Below are 25,147 nucleotides of genomic sequence, written 5' to 3' on the forward strand. Positions count from 1 at the left end.
TATATATATATATATAGTGCCCTCTCGAGTTTCGCGCTAGCCGAGTTTCGCGATCCTCGAGTTTTAGCGCTTAGTCCTAAATTCATACCATCACGACTTTCGCGCATTACCGCCGCGAGGGCCACTCGGTGGTGACTGAAAAATCCCAGCTTGTGGCACCGGGCAGGCGCGCCGTCCTAGACGCGCGCGCCGCGTCGTCACGCTATCCACTCAGCCACCGCCTGGTAGCCATGGCAGAAGTCTCCAGTCCTCACTCTTTATATTGGCGACTCCTATTTCACAACTGACCCCATCTCCAATCTCCATCATGTATTTCTCCACAACATTTATCCATCTTACTTGTCTCCCTTCCACCCCTGACCTCTCATATACTTTCATACACTTTATAAAGCCATCTTTCTGTATTCTTGTAGTATATATGTCCACACCACCTCCACTTCATCTCATCCTCTCCACCACTCCACATCCCACACCACAATAATTATTGTTTCACACCGGTAATCCTTTTTTTTTTTTTTTCATTACATCTCAATTTCTCATTGTTAATAAAATATCAAATTGTCAAATCACATTGTGTCGGCAGGAACTTGCCGTGATCTGGAATCGAACTCAACTTTTCGGTCATGGCAAGTATTACCTATAATGTATAGGGGATTTGCGTCGAAGGATAAGATAATTTATGTCACATTGTTATACATTAATGCATACAAGTGAAAATCTTTGTGGCTACAGGCTCCAAATGAGTAAAAATACAATGTACAATATGTGAAACAATAGTGAAACATCGGCAGTATTCTGTTATCATATAATCGCTATTCAAAGACAAAGGTAGCCTTGTGTATCGAAGTGAGACTTACGAAGCGTTCATCCCCGAGACATGCCCCGAGCACTGATCAGTGGCCTCGAGAGACTGAAATTCACAGAGGCGTTAAAAGTTGCTAATTTAAAAAGTCATTTGGATTCAGTATTGTGTACTCTAGCTTTTGAAGGGAAATCAGTTATCGTTACCACTTATATAGTATATATTTGTAAGTATACATAATATAAAATTAAGCATAAGTAATGTGTTTATCTTTGTGACTAATGAATGCGCAGTGGTCAGTGTTTACCTATGGACGGTGACGGCGGGTCGCCGCGCGTGGCGGGTCGGCTGGGGCCAATTTAAGTCCAGCCATTGGTGAGGCGCGTGCACGACAACGACGAGAAAGTGAGCAAAGGTTACTACATAGTTAAGTAGGAGACGAGAAACGGAAGGTGGCATCAAGTAAATCTTTACCAGGCTACTTGTGAAAAGGATTGACTTGTTTAGCTCCGCCCTCAAAATACCACGTACATACCTACACCTTCTTAATACATGCCCTTTAACTATGATATGAAGACGCACATGGTTAGAAACTTGCTTAAACTATTTTAACTTAAGCAAACCTATCATGACCTAACAAACAAACCCTGCCGCTGCACCCCCGACCGCAGCCGCCGCCCGGCTGTCTACGTATTGGCGACGCTGGCAGGCGGCGTAATTTCTGGGGAGGCTAAGGGGGGTATAGCCCCCCAGTGTTTTCTATATCGTCCTCAAAATGCCTCTTAAAGTGCCTATTTAAAAAAAAATTCTCCCACTTGTGCATGCTGACTTCACCCTCCTCCCTCCCTCCCACCTTATGAACCTGAGGCTATGATGCCCTTTAGCCTCTAGCCCCCCCTCCCCCCCCGAAAATCTGCCAAAAGAATGGTTATGATATTTTAGGTTTGCTTTGGTTAGATTAGTTAGGATTATTCCTAACCATGTACGCTTTTATATTATAGATGTAAGGACATTAAGTTTTGCTCTTTAACCATAATATGAAGGCGTACGGAAGGTGGTCGAGCTAAACTACACATTTACCGTGAAAATCAAGGTAAAGAGAAAAAGACCGGCACGTGGAAGACTTAAGATAATGCGGCCTGAGAGTGACAGCAGAGGAAGTGTCTGCAGCGTCTGCGGTTCGCACAAGTGAGTATTCATGTTGTAACTTTGTTCTTGTTACCTTCAGGTTTCATTACATCAGGGATAGGTCTACAAGGTGAGTTTCCTGTAGTGTCGAATATGCATTTCTCAGCTATGAAAATACACAATAAATATTACACGATTATTTGTAAAATATTGCATACAAAGTCTTTGATTGCATATTCAAGGTGTTTCACAAATGAAGGTTAATCGATGGATGCATACCTGTCAAGTCTAACGTTTTTGCGTAAGTCTTACGTAATTTCGGTGATTTTCAAGTCTTACGGCGTAAGTTGAAAATCTTACGTTTTTTCTCCGCTTGCGAGTACAACAAAGAGCATCAGTGAGCTGCAGTAGGTTCACTGCAGCTCACTGTTCTTGTAAAGTTCCAGTGGTTTTCAAACTATTTAGTATGACGGCACACTAAGAAACAACTAATATTTTATATACACCTGCCATATATTTATATATATATATATATATTTATATATATATATTTATATATATATATATATATATATATATATATATATATATATATATATATATATATATATATATATATATATAATTAGTCACCCTTGATGAATATAAATTACACTTTACAGTAGTTTCATTAGATTATGTACACAAATCAAAATCCCACCCAAATTTTCGAGGCACACCAAGGAGATAATGGCGGCACACGAGTGTGCCGCGGCACACACTTTGAAAATCACTGTAATGTAAACAGTACTGTTTTTCATTATGTGGTGTTCATACAGTGTCATGTGTTTACATTGTGTTTTCATTCTGCATTTGTTTTGAAACAAATAAATATTGAATGACAAAAAAATATGGTTTTCGTATGGTTTAATTACCGTTTTATACACAAACTTATGGTCTCTAACGCAAAATCTTATGGCAAGACACCACAGTAGCCTGACAGGTATGTGGATGTAGTTATTTAACAAAATTAAACTACGTGTACAAAGAGTGGTGGCTGTTGCTCATGTATGTGTGTGTGTGTGTGAGAGAGAGTCAGCAACGTAGCGGCCTCATAAGGCAGGCGTGGCCGTGGGTGTGGTCTGCTGTTGGTCGGCGGCGCCCCACGCCTGCACTAGCATGCCGTGCAGGATGGCCTCAGAGAGTGGGCAGCTGGAATGACTGGCCTGGCAGGCTGCCGTAGCCTTGCCTGCCGCGCTGCCTGTGTGCAGGGCCTGCACGAAGGGGATGCCGGCGGGCGTTGGGGCTTGCGTGATGTCAGCGAACAGGTGCACAAGGGAGGCTTGGTAGGGGGTGCGGGCTGCTGCCGGCGTGGCCCTGGCCAGGCACAGCAGTTTGAGGAGGCAGCCGTCAGGGTCCATCTGTGTCACGCTGCTCAGCAAGACGTCGTCCACCTGACGGGGATCATTCCCGGCGGCGCGACCCCAGCGGTGGCGATTGTAGTATGGGCGGGGCCTGTAATCCCCGTGATGGCCCCCGCTGGTGGAGCGACCGAACTTGAAGCCCGCGATGGCGGCGCCCTTAAGTATTGCTAAGGCCCCGAGGGCCAGCACGGGCTCCACGAATAGTGCTTGGCAGGAGACTAGCCAAGATAGTGCCACTGCCGCCAGCACGAGCCATCGTTGCTGCATCTGTCAAAAAAGAACCATCAGTGTCGCCTTTAGCCCCCGTTCACACTGCACCGACTTTAGGCCATACGACAACCCAGCGACTTTTAGGCCCCCTTCACACTGTGCCAACTCAGCATCCGGCAATCGTTTCGACTAGACCTCTTTCCGACCATGTGCGGCCCTTTCACATCAACATTTCACACCCAAGACCTCGTGCACCCTGAGTCACTGGGTTGTCGTGGCCCAGAGTCAGCACAGTGTGAACGGGACCTTTAACGGGCACGTCGCGGCAGACAACCCTCGGGCAGCGGACACTGTCTCCGCACGGTGGGCGTCGGCAAGATCCCTAGGCAAGATGACGCTCTCTACGAAACTTTGAACCTTGCTTTACGACTACGAGTGTTTCCTGAAGGTGCAGTAGTATAAGGCACACTCCACGAAGACCCTACCCAACCCTGAAGCAACGACTATAACCACCACCGCCATCACTACTACTACACTACTACTCATACAACTACTACCGGTACTACTATTACTCCTGGATTTTGTAATAATATTTAAAAGTCGAATGTGCTCGTCAAACAGGCATTTTGACATGTAAGCGTTAGTGTTCACTCAGAGAACCTCTGAGTAAGTCTACTGACTTTCTGCTTCAAGAGCAAGTGACGAGCTTAACATAACAAGGCAATGGAAGTAGTCGGTTGTCAGATAACCAATTTGCTTCATCGTGTTGGCCGAGCAAATTCACTGTGTCAATTTGATTAAGTAGTTTATTTACATGAATGGTGGGCGAAGTCATGATACTGGCAGTGTTGTGGTGTATTTTGAAGACATTTTAAGTTGTTGAATAGATCGACACTCGCGAGCTGGACAAGGCTGGGCGACGAGTTCTTGTTCCAGTGGCCCACCAAAACGGAGCTGCGCCCCTGCATGCGTGAGCGCCTTGCCAGTGTGGTGTCATGAGACATCCCAAGATCGTGAGACATCCCATCCTCAATACATACATGAATTTCAACACGGTACCGTGTCTTTTGTCGACTGCTTGTTGGGATCTGTCCCACCCAAGTTTGGTCGGTATTATTCTAGTGTTTGCCCATACTCACCCCTCGCAACCAAAATTGGCTAGGGGGTTATTGAGACTGCGGGGAATGCGGTGGTATACATGAAATGCGTCGCAAATGCATAGTTTTTGAGTTACGGGGGGTTGAAAAATACCCTAGATGTAGGGAAATTCCTTACAATTACTTAGATGTAGGGAAATTTCGTACTTTCCGGGATTTTTTTCAATGTACGGAAACCACGCAATTTCACTCACTCTCCATACCAAAGAGGGGTTCGAGGGGGGCAAAGCCCCCCTCCATTACAGTATTAAGGTCATAATGAAGCATCTAAACGGTAAGTAATTTGCGTCATAAGAATCTTGCAACCGTCATATACGACTATGTATTCACTTACTGGTAGCACGTACGAACGCGTGATTCGTGAAGCAGGTTAGTGACGAAGCTTCTTCGGAGGAGGACGGGTCTGCTGGTGAAGCCGCTGGACCATCTTGGCGTCGTCAGTAATGTAATAGCTAATGTTGAAGAAGGGGACGTAAGCACCTCTTTCAATGTCCCTCAGTTAGCTGTTAGGTCGTCAAGTTCGGTTGGGGTACATTATGAAGGCGGGGGAAGGGGTCGAGGGGAGCAAAGCCCTCCCGTTAGCAGGTCGTAAAGTTCGGTTGGAGTAGTTTAAATATGCTCTCCCACCCAAATACCCCGACTTCCCGCGGGTCCCCCAAGATCGTTGGGGGAAGGGGCTGGATCTGGATCTGTTACTGGCGCCGCCTTAATTCATATTAGGCTGCGTTTACACCAAGCGAGTCGCGTCGAGTCGCGTCGCGTCTCGTCATGACGATTCGTGACACATCATGAATCGCCACCCCAGTTTTAACACTGATTTCTATGGGTTTTTGAAAGAAACCGTTTACACCGGATGCGTCGAGTCACGTCACGTTGCGTCGCGTCGCGTCGAGTCACATATAGGGATGGACCTATTTTTTATGTCAGTCACAGCGAGTCTGCCGTGGTGTGTTCAAGCATGCTGGTGGAACTCCTAATCAACTTAGTTCAAGGGCCCCCTGCTATATATGATTCCAGTGACCCTAACCACCGGGATCGTGATGTCTTCGCTGGTTTATGGAAAGAAGTTTTCAGTTTTATATACCATCCTGAAGCATGCACACCATTCGCTCAACCATTCATACATATGTACATACAATGCACACAATGTTAAGATTGGGGCCTATCACAAATCTATGTTAGTAGGACAAGGGACAAGGGGGAGTAATTTAACTTTAATTAATATTTTAGTGTCACTGTACCGCAGGAACTTGTAAAAAACCGTGAAAATATATTGAGTACAGTGTAGTGCGAGCGGTACATATCATATCTAAAATTGCATTTTTCTGGGCAGGGCGACGAGGTTTTAATTACATCAAAATTATTATAGTACAATGCTTTATATTTTAAAGAAAAAAATATTTCAAGAATAGCTAAAAATAACCCCACCATAGCGTCGTAAGAGCTCAGTAAACTCCTGAAAGTCTCTTGAAGACTCCAACGCAGTGCTGGTGTTCACTCAGCGTGCTACAGAACCGGAAAGATATATAGACACATTTCCCGGGACAACAAATCCTGCACGACGGACTGTTGGCGAGGCAATAAATGCCATTCGACAAACCCGGCCCTCCAGCTTGGAACACTGACACTTCTGTGAAGTATTAAGTGCATTTACAAATGTCCGCAATTTTTAACGGAGGCAGAGAAATTCAGACTAGCGGCTTATTATCTAAATAAATTATTAGCAAACTACTAACTGGGCAAATAACTAACCAGCCAGTTAACTAGCCAACTATCCATCACACACCCGAACGAAAGCGTTCACCTTTAGTGTAGTTGTCGCTCCGCACGATCGTCAGGAGAATTGGAAGTTACCCGGGACGAGGCTCTGTGAGGGTGTGTCTTGCCGGTGTCTCGCCTCAAGTGTCTCCCCTCACCAGTCCTCCTCCTTCTGTCTCCTGGTGCTGCAACTTCCCGTCTTTATATACGCTCGTCTCTGGCTCCCCTACCCCCTTTTGCCGCTTACCTTCTTATGCCATCACACACACGAACACACACACACACACACACACACACACACACACACACACACACACACACACACACACATGTATTTCCTTTTCCTTGTCATACCTTTTCTAGTTGTCCATCCCTCTCCTTTTTCCTCGGCAGGTAGTTTTCGAGAGAGAGAGAGAGAGAGAGAGAGAGAGAATTTTTTTTTTTCGTAATCGAAAATAAAGTATAACCGTCCGTTGCATGAATAATTTCATATAGCTACTTGAATACATTTTTTGGGGGATTTTTTTCTATTTCTTGAAATGCTGCATTTTTTTTGTCTCCCGTAAAACGTTTGGGAGATGATTATCGTCTTCACATATTAGTTTACAGACTGTAGTTTTATGAGGTTAAGTTGAGGGAATTCGTTAAAGCTGTGCATGGCCTCGGTGCTCATCTCCGTCATATTGGTCCTTGAGTCCGTGGGGGGAAATAACCCATTACCTCGGGACACGGGGCCGGTTTGACATCCTGCTAACCTCAGTTTACCTTTCCCAGGTGTCCCCAGGTACTTATTTATCGACCACCCCGAAAGGGAGGATGAACGGCTGGGTGGGCTTCGCTCCGACTCTTTGAGCCGGGATTCGAACTCAGACCCACGGATCCGTAGCTGGGCGTGCTAACCACTTTACCGCGGAGGTTCAAAGTAACATATAACTCTAATTATGGATGTCCTTCTCTCTCTCTCTCTCTCTCTCTCTCTCTCTCTCTCTCTCTCTCTCTCTCTCTCTCCCGACTATACGTTCCTGTTTGTCTCTATTTTGCAGTTGCAAATTCGGAGAACAAGTTCAATATTATTATTATTATTTTTATTATTATTATTATTATTATTATTATTATTATTATTATTATTATTATTATTATTATTATTATTTTTATCAGCAGTAGCAGCAGCAATAGTACCGGTAATAGGAGCAGTAGTAGTAGTAGCAGTAGCACCGAGTACGTAGTAATAGTAGTAGTAGTAGTAGTAGTACATAGTAATATTAGCAGTAGTACGTAGTAGTAGTAGTAGTAGTAGTAGTGTGTGTGTGTGTGTGTATATATATATATATATATATATATATATATATATATATATATATATATATATATATATATATATATATATATATATATATATATATATATATATATATAACAGCATTATTATATAGTAATTGTTGCTTCTATTCTTTCATAAACTGGTGTTAGCATATAACTTACTATTGTCTGTTCCACGCAAGGCCTACGCACTTACAGCGATAAGCACGAGCTTGCAAGTAAGCGAACCAACACGCCGTGTTCCTTGGAATATTCGTCACGCACCCTTGATATTTATGAGTCTCCGTGCTGCTGTGGGTAACGTCCCTAACTACGAACCTGCGGGCTTGGGTTCGACAAACAGAAAAAAATCTTGGCTTGCATGAGCAGTCGGCGCGCAGCCCACCCAGCTGTTCATCTTATCACTCTCTCTGGGTGATCGATAAATGGGTACCTGGGTAAACCTGGGGAAGGTAAACTGTGGTAACCCGGATGTTGCACTGGCCCTGTGTCCTGGGGTAATGAGTTCTCACCCACCACAGGGTCAAGGACCAATGGCACGGAGATGAGCACCGTGGCCACTCCCACCTATAGCGTTTTTTTTTTTTTTTTTTTTTTTACAGTAGAGGCGACAGCTCAATGGCAAAAAAAAAAGGAAACAATAATAAAAAACGCCCGCTATTCGCTGCTCCTATAAAAAGCTCAGAGGAGTGGCCGAAAGATAGGTCAATTTCGGGAGGAGGGGTGTCCTGATACCCTCCTCTTGAAAGAGTTCAAGTCGTAGGCAGGAGGAAATACAGATGGAGGAAGATTGTTCCAGAGTTTACCTGCGTGAGGGATGAAAGAGTGAAGATGCTGGTTAACTCGTGCGTAAGGGATTTGGACAGTAAAGGGATGAGCTTGAGTAGGAAGTCGTGTGCGGCCAAGCCGCGGGAGGGAGTGTACTCTCAACTTTTCCTTAGCTAGGTTATCTTTACGCTGATGTTTTGTGTGAAGAAACCTTACAAGGAAAACATAATATTGTGAATGAATGAACATCAACATGCATTCCGAAAATTACACACGAGGAGAAGAAAATAACTTGTAGATGCAAATAATGCCCTGTGAGTGGTGCAGTTATAGATGGCGTGGCGGGGTAAGGAAATGACGCTTGAGGCGATGTTGATGCAAAACCCGGTGTGGTGTCGTCTGCCATTCCGTATCGTGAGGCATTCCATCCTGAGCTTCGCATCGCGGAACCCAATCTATACTGTCACAGAGTAACCAAGTGAAGCATTTAAGTGTTAAAAAGCACCAAGGAGGTCCTAAAAAGCGATGCAAAGCGGAACAGGTCACAAGAAGAAGTGATTGTTGATAATAATAACAACAATAATAATAATAATAATAATAATAATAATAATAATAATAATAATAATAATAATGATAATAATAATAAAACACATGTGGATGACACTAAAATGCACTTCCTGAATTATACATGGAGAGAGAGAGAGAGAGAGAGAGAGAGAGAGAGAGAGAGAGAGAGAGAGAGAGAGAGAGAGAGAGAGAGAGAGAGTAATTTTCAGGTCATTCATTCCACGAAAGTACTCACCTCCCCCCCTCCCTTAGGACGACGGAAGGGATGGAGGGGTGGAAGGAGGGAGGGAGAGGTGGAGGAAGGGACGGAGGGATGAAATGGTGGATGGAGGCAGAGAGGGAGGGATAGAAAGCCAGGTGGAGGGAGGGATGGAAGGGAATGAAAGGTGGAGCTGGGGTGGAGGGATAAATGGAGGAGGAGGAGGAGGAGGAGGAGAAAGAGAGGAATGGAAGGAAGGATGAATGATTGGAGGTGTTATGGAGGAAAAACAACAACAACAACAACAACAACGTAGGAGAGAGAGAGAGAGAGAGAGAGAGAGAGAGAGAGAGAGAGAGAGAGAGAGAGAGAGAGAGAGAGAGAGCAATAACAACAACAACAACAGCAGCAACGTGAGAGAGAGAGAGAGAGAGAGAGAGAGAGAGAGAGAGAGAGAGAGAGAGAGAGAGAGAGAGAGAGGAGGGAAAAATTGGATAACGAAGGACTTGAGGAAGGAGAAAAAGAGGGAATGGAGAAAAGGTAGGAAGGAAGAGGAAATAATGTAAAGAGGACGAGGAGGAAGGAAAGGAGATAAAGAGGAAAGGAGGGAGGAATGGAAGGAGACAGAAGTGGAGAGAAAGGTGAACGAATAGATAGAGAGAAGGAGAGAAGGAGGAAAGGAAAGTTGCAAGGAGGGAGGAATGGAAAAAGATGGAGGTTGAGAGAATAATGAATGGAGGGATGGAGAGAAAGGTGAAGGTCGGAGAGAGGGAAAGGGGGGGGAGGGACAACGGAGGGACAGGGGGGTAGGGGGGGAGGGATGTAAGGGGCAAGTAAGGGAAAGTTTGAGAGTCCTTCGCCCTTGGTATCCTACGCGTCCTTCGGCTCGTCTCGGTGACTTCCCTCCGTACTATTTCCTTCCCCATATTAATTACCTCTCTCTCTCTCTCTCTCTCTCTCTCTCTCTCTCTCTCTCTCTCTCTTGCAAAGGACATTGCTAAATTAGAAGGTGTTCAGCGTCGGGCGACAAAAATGATCCCTTCCTTGCGCAACAAATCTTACGAAGAAAGGCTTTCCACCCTTAATATGTTCTCTCTTGAGAAACGTCGCCTCCGAGGAAAACTGATCGAATGTTTTAAAATACTTAATGGTTCACGAATGTAGACAGAACAAAATTCTTTATGATCGGTGACACTTTGCGAACGAGGAACAATGGCGTAAAACTCAAATGTAGACAAGTAAATTCAGACTGCAGCAAATTTTTCTTCACCAACGTTGTAGTGCGAGAATGGAATAAGCTCCCACCGTCAGTGGTCCAGTGTAACACGATTGACTCCTTCAAAATCAAGCTCGACCGTCACTTCCTTCAACTTAATATTAACTAGAGTTGAAATGCAACGTTTTTGGGCCTTCTGATTAATGTAGAATCACTTAGGTTTAAGGACGACCACCTAGTCTGGACCATGGGGTCTGTGTGGTCTGATTTTCTATGTAAATCTATGTAAATCTCTGTGATGCATATGGTTGGCCACTTTGATTCAAGCTCCTCCTTCCCCTTCTTCTTTTTCATCTTGTTTTTGTTTTTCTTCTTCTTTTTCTTCTTCTTCTTCAGCTTTCCCCTGTTCTTTACACCTCCTCCTCCTCCTCTTTCTCCTTCTCCTCCTTCTTTTCCCCCTCGCGTTCTTTTATGTATTATTCTCTCTCTCTCTCTCTCTCTCTCTCTCTCTCTCTCTCTCTCTCTCTCTCTCTCTCTCTCAACCTCTTCCCCTACATCTATTGCACAATGGAGGAAAATGACAGTGTGAATTATGTACTATACGGCTAATAAAGAGGGAGATAATAATAGGCTTGGTGTATGGTGGTGGTGGTGGGGGGGGGTTGTATAATGAAGGATGGCTAACATTATGATAACAACACATCCGATGACACACACACACACACACACACACACACACACACACGATAAGGAGGTGATTGTTACGGGATGAGGAGGTGGAAGGAAATGTGGGAGAAAGTGTATATGGGAGAGTGGAGAAGAGGAAAGGATAAGGAACACACACACACACACACACACACACACACACACACACACACATATGGTGCCAACATTTTTTTCTTATATTTATTAGCGCCAAGACTAAGCTGACACAGGCGCTTAGCTACTGCACTACAATGGTCACATATCACTCGAAGCCAGATTTCACTCGCCATTGCACCATATTGATAACCAAGCGTCGAACAGAAACTGGAGCTGCCAAGTTTGCAGCAGAATGACATTTATCAGATTTTTTAAGCGTCGTAATGGTGTTTATTATTATTATTATTATTATTATTATTATTATTTTTTTTTTTTCACATCTCGTCCTGTAGCGCCGATAGGCTTTCTTCAAGGGCCAGGTGGTCGGCCCAAGCCCGTCATGGCGCAGGCAATTTTTTATAGTGGCGCCAGTTATGCTTGGCTCATGCTGCCCCCTGGAACTCATTCTTGATTCACTTGGACGGTTTCTTCTAGAGTCCGGGTTGATGGGTGGTCTTCTGGACAGCATGTGGGTAGTCTTAGGCCACTCGGCGGTGACTGAAAAATCCCAGGTGGTAGGGTGGGGAAGCCGCCTGGGGATTGGAACCGACGTTATCCATGGCGCCGTGAATGCTAGGCCCGCACTCTAACCACTCAGCCAACGCCTACCCAAATCAACAGTTATTTTGCTATTTTTTTTTCAATTCCATCTTTGGGACGGAGTTGGTTATAAGTGTTGGAATACTACAGAGTTAAGTCGACATATTACAAACTCGGTATTAAAAAGTGACATAAAATATCAACAAAACCAGTTGACCACGCCTTGAAAAACAGAGGCGAATTTTCGCCGTCAACATTTGCTGGAGACGTCACGAATACGTCACAAGTTGCTTCCGTGTTGCATCAAGCCGTTTTGGCGGTCAACTTCTGGTCAACATTTGTTGAGAAAATGTTGCTCCGGGACCAACCTGGAAAGATCCTATGTTGAGAGGCGCCACCGTCACAACTTGTGACGTCAGATATAAACAACAGCTCGGTCAGAAAGTGGGACATCACAGACATGCTTCCATATTATTTGTCGTAACTCAACTCACACATTAGATAGGACATATTGGTTAACACCGTTAGACGCAGCAGTGATTGGAGAACTCGAATATGTTTGTGAAAACTCAATAAAACAAACTAAATAAATAGTGACGAGTTGAAGTTAAATAATTTATCCGTAAAGTTTATAACACATTTTACATATAGCTACCATTTGCAGCGGCTATGAAATAAAGACTAAAATAAACAATTCCATCTTATAGCGAAAAGCCTCCTGAACACGATGGTGTATACAGATTTTTCAAAAAACCTCAAATAAGTGAAGCACGGAACTGTTTATAAAAACTTTTCACTTCATGAATCGTCCGCACCGACGGGGTGGGTGTTGGCAAGGTGCTAGGAGTGGTCGCGTTGCCATGAAAACCCTCGCCTCGCCTCTCTTTTCGTGTGGCCACTGGCCAGAGGCAACAGCCATCAACGGGGTGCGTTCTGCCGAGGTTGCTGATGTTGGCCAACACCATACCAACATGATGTATTGTATTGTCATTAAAGAGTAATGCAATGTTCCAAAAATCAGGCTTGTTTGGAAGAAATAAAGAATTAAGTTGAACAAAGCTTTCTTTGTTTTATTTTCATATGCATTTATTAGGATTATTTGAACGGAATATTATAGTATTCGCCTCACAGCTCTCTTAGAGAAGCAAACGAGCGGTGTCGCGTTACCGTCGCCTTCGCGCCAGGGACGGGGCGGCGCAGTGCTGCCCCCTACTACACGGAGCTTGGCGAGTCCAAGGCCAAGAGAATATTCTATTCTGTTGGCCGTGGGCGAGACCCCATAACGTTTACGGCATAAGGCGTCGTTACGTAAAGAAAATTGATAAAACCTCTCCTTAAGTGTTCATCACTGTCATGGCCCTTCTCTCTCTCTCTCTCTCTCTCTCTCTCTCTCTCTCTCTCTCTCTCTCTCTCTCTCTCTAGAAAGGACAATAGGGCAAAGCCGTTTTTATCAGAACAAAAGAACACCGGCCGTCAAGTTTACAAGCTATAAAAAACACTAAAGACAATGCTGACAGTCATTACTTTATATGTGCGGGGGTTAGGTAACGGAGACTTAAATATATATATATATATATATATATATATATATATATATATATATATATATATATATATATATATATATATATATATATATATATACACGCAAAAAACACCAATAATATCTATCTCCCACGACTCCACGGTGCAGTGCTTAGCGTCCCTAACTATGAATCTGCGGTCCTGGGTTCGAATCCCCCTTCACCCACAGCGTCCTTGGCGCGGCTGTCCTCACCGCCACCGTGGGTGTGCGCCAGGGCTCCCCACCTCTTGCATTTTGTTTGTTTTGTTTATCAACGATTTGGTCAAGCTATCAAATGGGAATTGCGGGCGGGACGGGTATCTGGTGTGGCTGCACACGTTGGTGCTGATGGATGACACTGTCTTGCTCTCCACGTCAAGGGAAACCATGCACCATAAGCTTTCCATACTCTGTCGGTATTGCAGTGATTATGGTATGAGAGTAAATGTTAAGAAAACAAAGTTTTTTGCTGTTAACGTGAATGATGATGAGCGCGGGAGTTTACGTGTGGGAGACGTGTCAGTGGAATGGTGTGACCGCTATGCGTACTTGGGAAGTGTATTCACCAGCGACGGGTCCGTCTCATCAGCTATTGCTGCCCACGCACAGACGCGAATGTGCCATTTTTTAAAGTTCGCCTCCTTTGTAAAGAAGAACAACGATACCCCGTTTCATGTAAAGAGACGAGTGTTTGATTCCGCGCTGATCTCGACCGTACTCTATGGGTGTGAGTCGTGGTTGAATGGTGATCTAAAGCCAGTTGTAAAACTATTTAACTGGGGTATCAAACAACTATTGGATGTGCGTATGACAACCTGCAATGACTTATGTTACTTAGAACTAGGACTGCCACCCCTACGAGCCCTTGTTATTAGTAGATAACGTAAATTCTTCCGTTGCATGTGAAGGGAGCGGCGAGAAATGAATGACGACCCATGGTCACACGCAGTAGGACTCGCGATGGAAGCCAATGTTCCGTACAGCAGGCAGGTTTATTTCGGATCTTATTTCTCAAGATATGGATGATGTTGGGGAGGCGATTAGTGCCCTAAAAGAATCTGTTGCACCATCTAATTCTTCTAGAAGAACGACATATGTATCCCTAAATCCTGATTTTACTGTCCACGACTTATATTTGACACGAATTTTTTTTAATGATTTACATAGAACATCGTTTACAAAGTTACGTATGTGCGGGCATAATTTAGCTGTGGAGACTGGTCGGTGGAATAGGCGAGGCAGGGGGCGCCTTCCCCTGGAAGAGCGGCTTTGCCCGTGTGGGGAGGTGCAAACTGAACTACACGAGGTGGACAAAAGATGCACATGTCGCTGCAAGAATTGTTCATCTCTTACTTTCTACATATCATTGATGGTGTCTGCCTGAACATTGTTACCTTTGAGTGTCTTCTTAGTATATTTATTTTGGAGAATTCGTCATCTTTTAGGATTCCTTTGTTTTTACGTTTTTTTCTTTTTAGGTTTTCTTTTATCATAGTGTATTTTTAAAATTTCTTGATATAAGTAGTTTCATATAATTATCTAAATTTGTAAAGTTTTGATATATTTTTTTACTATTTTTAAGCCAGTAACGACACCAGAGCTCTGTATATTTTAGTGATTATATAAAGATTTTACTTAAGTGCTGAATGTGGACTAAAAATTGGAAATGTTGTCATATTAACGAAATTAACATTCTTAAATAACTTCCGATTTATGTATGATGTTTTGGTTTTATGTACATTTGTGGTCAATAAATATCTATCTATCTATCTATCTATGCATGCATGCATGCATTGCCGTATGCACAGATCTCTCTCTCTCTCTCTCTCTCTCTCTCTCTCTCTCTCTCTCTCTCTCTCTCTCTCTCTCTCTCTCTCTCTCTCTCTCTCTCTCGAGCTGTAGTAAATACCTTTCTGTATTCCCTTCATGACCGTCTCTCTCTCTCTCTCTCTCTCTCTCTCTCTCTCTCTCTCTCTCTCTCTCTCTGTTCCTTTTCTCCGGCGTCGGGCATTCCTCCCTCGCCCCGGCTTTCCTCCGCCTGCCCAAAGATGAACTTGGGATGTGAAACAGCGTATTGCGGGATCACAGGAGAGAGAGAGAGAGAGAGAGAGAGAGAGAGAGAGAGAGAGAGAGAGAGAGAGAGAGAGAGAGAGAGAGAGAGAGAGAGAGAGAGAGAGAGAGAGAGTACAGAAATTAGGGTAGACACACACACACACACACACACACACACACACACACACACACACACACACACACACACACACACACACACACACACACACACATTGACCGACTGACTGACTGACTGAATTTCTGAGTGATAAATGATGACAAGGGACAGAGTAACAAAACAACACCACTACCACCAACAACAACAACAGAAACAGCACTTCCCAACACTAACTACCAAGAAACACTCCACGCCTGACACTCAAGTAATGTAGTGAGGCGCAATGAGATGGGGTGAGGTGTGTGTGAAGGTGAGCAGGTGCGAAGGAAGCGTTGACTGATGAAAGAGATGAGGCAGGCAGGTGTAAGGGGAAGGTGCGAAGGAAAACCATACTGAGGCGTTATGATGTGTTAAGGTGACAATTACGTGGAGTATATATGATGTGCAGGTGTGAGACAGGTGTGAGGGGTGAGGAGAGAAGTATCAGGTAGAGGTGTACAGGTTTGTTGGACAGGTGTGTAGGTAAACCACACTGAAGAGCTATGATGCGTGAAGGTGTTAATTGGAAGGAGTGCAAATTATGTCCAGGTGTACAGCAGGTGTGAGGGGCGAGGAGGGGAGGTGTCAGGTAGTGGTGCCCAACATATTCCCCTCTTGACATTTCCCTCTCAGGACGTTTTCCCCCATGACAAATTCACCCATGACAAATTCACCCATGACAAATTCACCCATGACAAATTCACCCATGACAAATTCACCCATGACAAATTCCCCATGACAAATTCCCTCATGACAAATTCCCCCATGACAAATTCCCTCATGACAAATTCCCCCATGACAAACTCCCCCATGAACATAATCCCGTCCGGACATTTCCCGCCTCCGGACATTTCCTCTCCTCTCATTTATCTATTCAAAAAGAGCGAGTTTCTTTTTGGGAAGTGTATCACGTAGCACGAAGTATAGATCTAATTATATTCATAAAATTTCAAAGGTAACATGATAACCCCCTCAACACTGGTATCGCCTTCTTACAACCAATAAAACGAATTCTAATCATGAACAACCGTGATACACAATAAACGGTTCAACAATCATTAACACATTTCATACTCCTCGTGTTCTTACGTGTTAATGTCCTTATAATCATGTTCGACAAAAACTGTCATCAGCTTGCACTCGATCGCTAGATATTTCATAACTACCAAACACAAAACGGCTTCACTATAAAAAAAAATGCCCCCCGCGCCACTAACGGCCTGCACCCAACTAGAAAACAATTAACTGTACAGAGAATAAAAATAAAATGAAAAAAATAAGTAACCCTTTCACACACACACACACACACACACACACACACACACACACACACACACACACACTAGTAGTAGTAGTAGTAGTAGTAGTAGTAGTGTGTTGATGGAGATGGCAGTGGTATAAAAAGTAATAATAAAAACAACAAAATTGGAGAGTCGTTGTCCTGTTCGTTCTAGATTCAAAACTACTATAAGTAGGTCGCTCTTCCATACCCCCCAAAGCACCTCCTCCTCCTCCCCCACCCCCACCACGCCCCGCCTTCCCACACGCTCCAGCGGCCAGTTCCTCGCTCTCCGCCACACAAACCACAGCAAGGCATCACGGAGACCTTCACTTCACATAGCCAAACATAGGGTAAGTTCGCCAATTCGTACGCGGTTTTTCCAATTACTACGCGAAATTGCGAAAAAAAACTGCCTACATGAAATGCGGTAAATTGGCAGGATGGGGTATGTCTCAAAATTTAGCTGAACTATCTGGCTATTATCCCACAAACATGCATAAAGTAATTATTAACAAGGGAAAAAAAAACATATATATATATATATATATATATATATATATATATATATATATATATATATATATATATATATATATATATATATATATATATCCCCCAAAAATCCAAAAAAAAAAAAATCGTAAATTCTTAGGCAAAACCTATAAGGGTAGTGACTTTGGGGAAGCTCATTTTGAGTGCTTTAATGCTATTTATTGCATGTTTTCCTGTGTCAGGTAGATGGATGACGGACTGAACTGGTGCCTACACCTGGAATTACTGGAATCGAATATACCCTGGAGGGAGTACCGGGGGGGCGTACGAATTGGATAAGAACTCCCCCCTCTCCAATTAGTACGCGATTTTTGAAACACCGTTTAGAAGGCTGTAAACAACACCGCAACAATATGTCAGTCTCGCCCTAATTCCCTGAGTAATAGAGGTGCATTTCCTTTGACCAGTTTCATGGTGACAACTCTCATGATTTAGGATACCACACTACCAATTAGTACGCACGTCGTGACCAATTAGTACGCGAGAGAGAGAGAGAGAGAGAGAGAGAGAGAGAGAGAGAGAGAGAGAGAGAGAGAGAGAGAGAGAGAGCCGGGTAAAGGTGAGGAAAGAGGAAGAGAGAAAAGGTGCGAGTGGGAGGGAAAGAGATTAAAAGATTAATAAGAAATGAAAAAAAAAATAAACGTTTACTTAGATTAATTAGAGTAAAGATAAAACAACATGATAAAAGATATCATTTACGATTTTTCTGTTGTATTTTGCCTGATCTTTAAAAAAAAATAACTGCGTGTTTTGCTCGGTAGTATAAAGCTGGAACCATCTAATACCATGCATAATTGACCATACAACTCCTTGAGACCAGCCATCACCGGCGGATAACAGCGTTTAAATTCCAGGTATTTAAATTTGTCGCCCTTTAAATTTTTGTTTATTTTTACGTACGCGTAATGTAGCGCCGTACTCATGCATTTCTAGACAAACATCATTTAACATAAAATGGTCAGGAGACTCCTGTCTATAATGTACTGGAATGGTAGAGTAAAATTTCAAAAGGTTTTAGAATTAGAAGCCATTGAGTGCTGATTGGAGCAAGCGCGTACTAATAGGATTTTTGGAATAATTTGTATGCACTCACTTTCAACTCTTCCCTCTCAAAAAGTATTGAATGTATCTAAATTTCCTTTATATGGGATAAAGGCCAATCATTCCCCAACAAATTCACCCCATACCCAATATTCTACGCCTCCCGGTTTTCTGGTGAGAACTCGTAAACAAAATTTTTGCGTACTAATTGGCGAACTTACCCTACATACATACATACATACATACATACATGCACATACGCACATGCTTAGTAATATAAAATTCACGGCCATACACCCGCATTAGAGTAGTTCACACACACACACACACACACACACACACACACACACACACACACGCACACACACACACACAAACTGAATGTGATTTAGTTGCAAAGTCCGTGACACAAGTGGTGATCCAACCCTCTATTTGAATCGGACGAGTCAGGTGAGTTCATGGAGTGCATAATATTACGTGTAGGGGAAGGGTTGTCTGGTACAGTGGTTCCCAACCTTTTCAAAGCCACGGACCACTCGAGCAAGAGAAAAGAATTCTAAGGACCAGTACCACAGGCACAGATCCAAGCATACATGTATATAGTCCAAATACATATTTTATTTTTAAGCAATTTAAAATTCAGTGGGACAATATCGTGCAATGTAATGTTTCACATTATACAAAGTAAAGTGATTATAAAGGCTAAATTATTCAAATGGACGCCATTAGGGAAAAATACTACACTAACTACAGCACTTAGTACTACAGTAGACATGGAAAAGACTAGCTGTCATGGTGATAAACTCATGTACCTATTGCAAGGTTTATCAATACACCAAAACGTAATATTTCATATTTTACAAATGACATAAGAAATCCGATCTCCATCTCGCTAGCTTTAGCTCCTATTCTCTTTCTTCTATCTTTCTTCTTTTCTCTCGTTCTCTCTCTTCTTCCTTTTTCTATTTTTTTTCTTTCTTCCTCGTCTGTCCGGCGGGTTTTACACCATATTCTAAACATTTCATTCCGTTTTTACTTCATTATAACCACTTATTTGAAAAAAATGCTTTGACAGGTTATTATTTTCTTAGATCATGAACAAAATAAAAAGTCACCAGTAAAGCAATTTGGCGGACCAGCAAATCATAAGCCACAGACTGCCACCGGTCCGCGGACCATAGGTTGGGAACCACTGACTCTTGTATGTGCTTCTGTGCTTACGTTCTGTCTGCGTTCGTAGGCATTACTATGTGTGTGTGTGTGTGTGTGTGTGTGTGTGTGTGTGTGTGTGTGTGTTTGCAATATAAAAAAGTGGTAGTGGCATAGTAGCGCTTGGGGAGGCGGTGGCTGACTAGTCAGCATGCGGTAGTGGTGTCCTTAAGGACCCTGCGAACACCACTCACCTGATCAAGATCTTGGTCATGATGACCGCCTCTCAACCCTGACTCTAGCGACACTCTCTCAAGAGGATCAAGTGGAGCTCAAGGGGGCAGGATGACCCAAAAGCAAGAATGGTGCCACTGGAAAACACCACTAACGGGCAAGGGCCGACCAACAGGTCCCATCATGAAAGCCTAACGGCGCTCTAGGCCCAACGTAAAATAAGAAAAAGACAGTAGACGCTGTAGCAGGAAAAGAAGTAGTAGAAGCAGCAGAAGTAGTAGTAGTTGTAGCAGTAGTAGTATTAGCAGTAGTAGTAGTAGTAGTAGTAGTAGCGGCAGCAGAAGTAGTAGTAGTAGTAGTAGTAGTAGTAGTAGCGGCAGCAGAAGTAGTAGTAGTAGTAGTAGTAGTAGTAGTAGTAGTAGCGGCAGCAGAAGTAGTAGTAGTAATAGTAGTAGTAGTAATAGTAGTAGTCGTAGTAGTAGTAGCGGCGGCAGAAGTGGTAGTAATTAGTAGTAGTAGTAGTAGTAGTAGAAATAACAGGACCAACACCAGCAGCATTACTATAGTTAGTTCTAACAATATATTTTCTCCCTCAGGATGCGGGTGACTGAGGCGGCGAAGGCGATGGTGGTGGTGGTGCTGGCGGTGCTGCTGCTGGCGGCGGTGCGGGAGGCGGAGGCCTTTGTCGGCTTGGGCAGCGGAGTGGCGGGGGGCTTTGTGTCCTATATGTGGTGGATCTTTCTGGTGAGGACTGGTGGTATATGGTGGTGGTGGTGGAAGTGGTGATGAAGAGGTGTACACTGGTGTGCTGCAGGAGTGTAATGGTTATAGTGTATTATGCTGGCGTCACACATCCGCGATTTCGCTCTGCGACGGTTGGCGATTTTGAAAATTTCCGAAATCGGCATACATGCTCGTCATTGTAGCGACGTCCCCGCGATTAGTCGCAATAGTCGCGCGATAAAGTTCGCGCGACTCGCGGACATTTTGGAATGTTCAAGAAGTTCGCAGAAGTCTGCGATATTGGCGAGGGTTAAAAATCCGTGGGCGCGCGACCCACCAGTCAGTGTAGTGTTACCGTTTTTGTAACGAACGTACCAGATATGGTAATTTTGGGTGTACAAATACGACCTCCACTAGATCTGGTAGAAAATAGAGATGGTATTTATGTTCTATACATTGTGGAAATAATACGAATAGTGTCGTAACTAAGTCGTTACATTGATGTCCTGCCATGCACTTCGTTAGTGTTCAACACCAGCAACACTTGAGGGGATAGATTTCCATTTCTATAGGTATGTAGACCAGTATATAGTGTTATAATTACTCAATCTGGTACGTTTTGTTCTCATATGGTACTCTTTACTGGTGCAGTCTGGTACTACTTCTTAAAACGGAGTGGCAGCACTGCCAGTCAGTACGCTCGCACTCACTCACACCCGATTGTATCTTTGACGAGTTGTGGATCCCATAGGGTTTTCTTGCTGATGAACTTGTACAGGCTATTCATGGCGCGTGACTGACTTCCTTGCGGGACAGGTGGACACTATACGGCCAGGTTGAGGGGCCCTCCCTTTTATCTATGAGGGGTCGTACAGCGACGTGCCCTCGACGTTTTCTCGACCATGCGTGCGACGTCGAGCGGCTACACGAGGGGCGGTCGCACAATAACCGCCAGGCCCTGCGTTCATCGCGAACCGTCGCGACGGTTTTTGGGCTCTTCTGCGTACACTCGCGCGCATTCACGCACGATTTACCTAGACGTCCCCTCGCCTGTCGCCCTTGTGTGCGTACAGGCGAACGACCCTCCCTTGCCATGTTAATGGGAGTTGAAATGGAGGCAAACTCGCAGAGACAATGCCGATGCTCCCGCCATTTCGTGCATTTTCAAAACCGCCAACCATCGCAAAGCGAAATCGCGGATGTGTGACGCCAGCATAACGGTAATATATATATATATATATATATATATGGTATATATATATATATATATATATATATATATATATATATATATATATATATATATATATATATATATATATATATATATATATATATATATATATATATATATATATATATATATATATATATATATATATATATATATATATATATATATATATATATATATATATATATATATATATATATATATATATATATATATATATATATATATATATATATATATATATATATATATATATATATATATATATATATATATATATATATATATATATATATATATATGTGTGTGTGTGTGTGGTATTGTTGCTGTGATATGGTTGATAAAGCATGGTTGGTGTGGTATAATTGTTGTGTAATGGTTGATGTAGTGTGGTTGATGTGGTATGGTTAGTGTAGTATTGTTGACGTGATATGGTAGATGGGATATGATTGCTGTGGTATGTTTGATTAGCTATGGTTGGTGTGGTATGGTTGATGTGGTATGGTTGCTGTGGTATGGTTGATGTGGTATGGTTGATGTGGTATGGTTGGTGTGGTATGGTTGATGTGGTATGGTTGGTGTGGTATGGTTGATGTGGTATGGTTGCTGTGGTATGGTTGATGTGGTATGGTTGGTGTGGTATAGTTGATGTGGTATGGTTGGTGTGGTATGGTTGATGTGGTATGATTGCTTAGCTATGGTTGGTGTGGTATGGTTGATGTGGTATGGTTGCTGTTGTACGGTTGATGTGGTATGGTTGACGTGGTGTGGTACGTGGTTGTTTAATGTGGTATGGTTGATGTGCTATGGGTGATACAGAACTGATAGGTAGCGATGATATGGTTGGTGTGGTACAGTAGTGATGGTGGCAATGAGTCGGTGGTGGTGGTCTGGGAAGGACTGTAGTGGTTCTGCTAAGAAATACGTAACGCATTTCATCCTTCCTATTTCCCCTTCCTATCCTTTTCATTTCACCTCCATATCCTTCTCATCTTTTCCTCACTTTATATTCATACTAGTTTTTCATGTATTTTCTCTCCAACAGTGCCAGATTGTCGTACTGAGCCGATTATATTTCCCGACTTCTTACCCTTAGACTGTCTTCTGGGCTTCAGTAACGAAACTCATTTATAGTTATCGTTAAAAGAGTTAGATCCTGATGTTTCTTGGCAATAGTTAGGCGTCAGAAACCGGTAAATACTATGCTCTGAGTAGGACAATCTGGCAACGGTGTTTCTCTCTTTCTATTCACTGGCATTCTTATGGTCATATTCCTCCTTCCGTTACCTTCTCTTTCTCCAGCGACGCGCTACGAGCATGACACATTAAGGACGCAGCTGTATGAAAAACTGCTAAAGCGTCTCAACTTAATTACGTTGGAAGAGATTTGGTCCAGGCGTTCAAGTACCTGAGGATGTTCAGTAACGTCGATCGTCCCAAGTCCATAAAGCTCCAAGTCAACCCGAGAGCTGGAAATAACGGTCCACCGATTCAAACGGGACGATGAGGCGATGCAGTTTAGACATCAGCTGTTTTTTTCCAAGCGATTTATCCGCCGGTGGAACAACTTTCCTTCAGTAGTAAGTGCGAAAACCATCAACTCCTTTAAAGTTGCATTGAACGCTACTCCGTTATGTCAGGAGTAAATTGAACGTCGTACAAAAGTGCTCTGCTGGCAGCTTAAATTATTAGAGTGAGGAAATGATTGTGTGTGTATGTGTGTTTGTGTGTGTGTGTGTGTGTGTGTGTGTGTGTGTGTGTGTGTGTGTTTTCTAAGCCCTTCCTTATACCTTCCCTCACCGTTCAGGGCAGCCTGGGGGTGTCTCTGTACAAGAAGAAATTGTTGAGGTTCGAGGAGAGGAGACGCTTGCAGTTAGAAGCGGCGGATGAGCGACAGCAGCAGGAGGAGTTGCTGGAGACGCTGAGGGCAGAGGCGGCGATGGCGGCAGCGGGGGAGGGGGAGGACGCAGTAACAGTGGAGGGGGAGGAGGCAGTAACAGTGGAGGGGGAGGACGCAGTAATGGTGGAGAGGGAGGACGCAGTGCCGCTGCTCTTTGGCGAAGAATACGGGCCAGAACTGGAGTACTACGGGGACTTTTTATATGACGCTGACCACTACGATGTCCCATTCGTCACGCAGAACCGCCTCCCCCCTTTCCCTGGTAACTGGCCCGACGAAGGCAATATGGACACGGTTTACGACCCTCATCCTTTCCTCAGGCCGCACCGCTTGCCCCGATCCCCTCACCATCAACCTGACGAAGGCGAAGACGGCGGTGACACAGTACATGAGCCAGATCACTCCAGCATCCCAGGTTCCTTGTCCCGCCCCCTCTCCCTTTCATCTGACGACCAACGCGACGAAGACGAGGAGGACGAGGCCCTGCAGAAGGTACTAGTGAACCTCGCCGCCCAACTGGACACGAGTGGCTGCTCCTTGAGATTCCTGTGCCACCTCCTTGGAAAGCCACAGGATGCCCTCACCCAGGACGAGGAACTGTTGCTGCGCCTCTTTGTCGGCAGCCACAGCGACGCCCCTCCAGGCAGTCAGTGTGACCAGGAGTTCCCTCGATGCGGCCTGCAAGGGAAGGAGCTCAGTGCGCTGTTCACCTTTACCTCAGGCCTCGTAGCTAAGATCCTGTAGGTGTTCAGGGACTTCCTACACACGCCCCACTGTGTGTTCCTACACACACACACACACACACACACACACACACACACACACACACACACACACAGCTCTGGAGTGCAATGGTAGTACGCTCGCCTCACAACCAAGATGTCCCGGGTTCGATTCGCGGGGGGATTGGAGATGGATGGGTCAAGGCCTTGGATGGGTAGTCGTGCCCCTCCCCATCGAACTGTGAATGGGTACCGGGAGTCAGTCGTTGTGTCTCGCCTCCTGGGTGTGTGTGGGTGTGAGGTTTCAACCGTACCCAAAGATCCCTCACGTATGAGTTCGAAGCACATTCGGGGAGGGTACTGGCTGGTGATCGCGAGTCTATCGCGTAGTCAGGCCACGGTGAATTACGGTGAATTACACACACACACACACACACACACACACACACACACACACACCAATTCGATAGCTCGGTGGGTTAAGGCTCTCCCCTGTCAGGCTCCGGGCTGGCAGGTTGAGGTTCGAGCCCCTCTCAAGCCGGGATTTCACCGCTGACAAGGAGTGGTTGCTGTCCTCCTTTGAGCAAAGGGGATGTGGTGTGTGGTGT

The 25,147-nt window shown here is 44.2% G+C and overlaps 2 protein-coding genes across 8 annotated transcripts; one reads left to right on the plus strand and one right to left on the minus strand.

Annotated features, from left to right (window-relative positions):
- The first annotated feature begins 20 nt into the window (after positions 1 to 20).
- Positions 21 to 25,147, plus strand: LOC127005199 (uncharacterized). Of its 7 annotated transcripts, none has more exons than XM_050873894.1 (4): positions 21 to 1,207; positions 1,804 to 1,990; positions 20,557 to 20,704; positions 23,725 to 25,147. In XM_050873894.1, exons 2-4 carry the CDS (start codon positions 1,935 to 1,937, stop codon positions 24,559 to 24,561), a joined length of 1,041 nt encoding a protein of 346 aa, XP_050729851.1. In that variant the 5' UTR covers positions 21 to 1,207; positions 1,804 to 1,934; the 3' UTR covers positions 24,562 to 25,147. The 7 variants fall into 7 exon arrangements, with proteins under 7 accessions (XP_050729851.1, XP_050729850.1, XP_050729853.1 ...); XM_050873898.1 differs by lacking the exons at positions 21 to 1,207; positions 1,804 to 1,990 and adding exons at positions 17,276 to 17,334; positions 17,719 to 17,836; XM_050873899.1 differs by lacking the exons at positions 21 to 1,207; positions 1,804 to 1,990 and adding exons at positions 17,280 to 17,334; positions 17,723 to 17,836.
- On the minus strand, positions 2,565 to 6,648 carry LOC127005200 (uncharacterized). Its single transcript, XM_050873901.1, has 2 exons — positions 6,505 to 6,648; positions 2,565 to 3,600 (listed from the first exon to the last, which is right to left on the minus strand). The coding sequence occupies exon 2, from the start codon at positions 3,598 to 3,600 to the stop codon at positions 3,022 to 3,024; it is 579 nt and encodes a 192-aa protein (XP_050729858.1). The 5' UTR covers positions 6,505 to 6,648; the 3' UTR covers positions 2,565 to 3,021.

The sequence above is a fragment of the Eriocheir sinensis genome, chromosome 29 (assembly GCF_024679095.1).
Source record: "Eriocheir sinensis breed Jianghai 21 chromosome 29, ASM2467909v1, whole genome shotgun sequence".
In the NCBI taxonomy this organism is placed as follows: Eukaryota; Metazoa; Arthropoda; class Malacostraca; order Decapoda; family Varunidae; genus Eriocheir; species Eriocheir sinensis.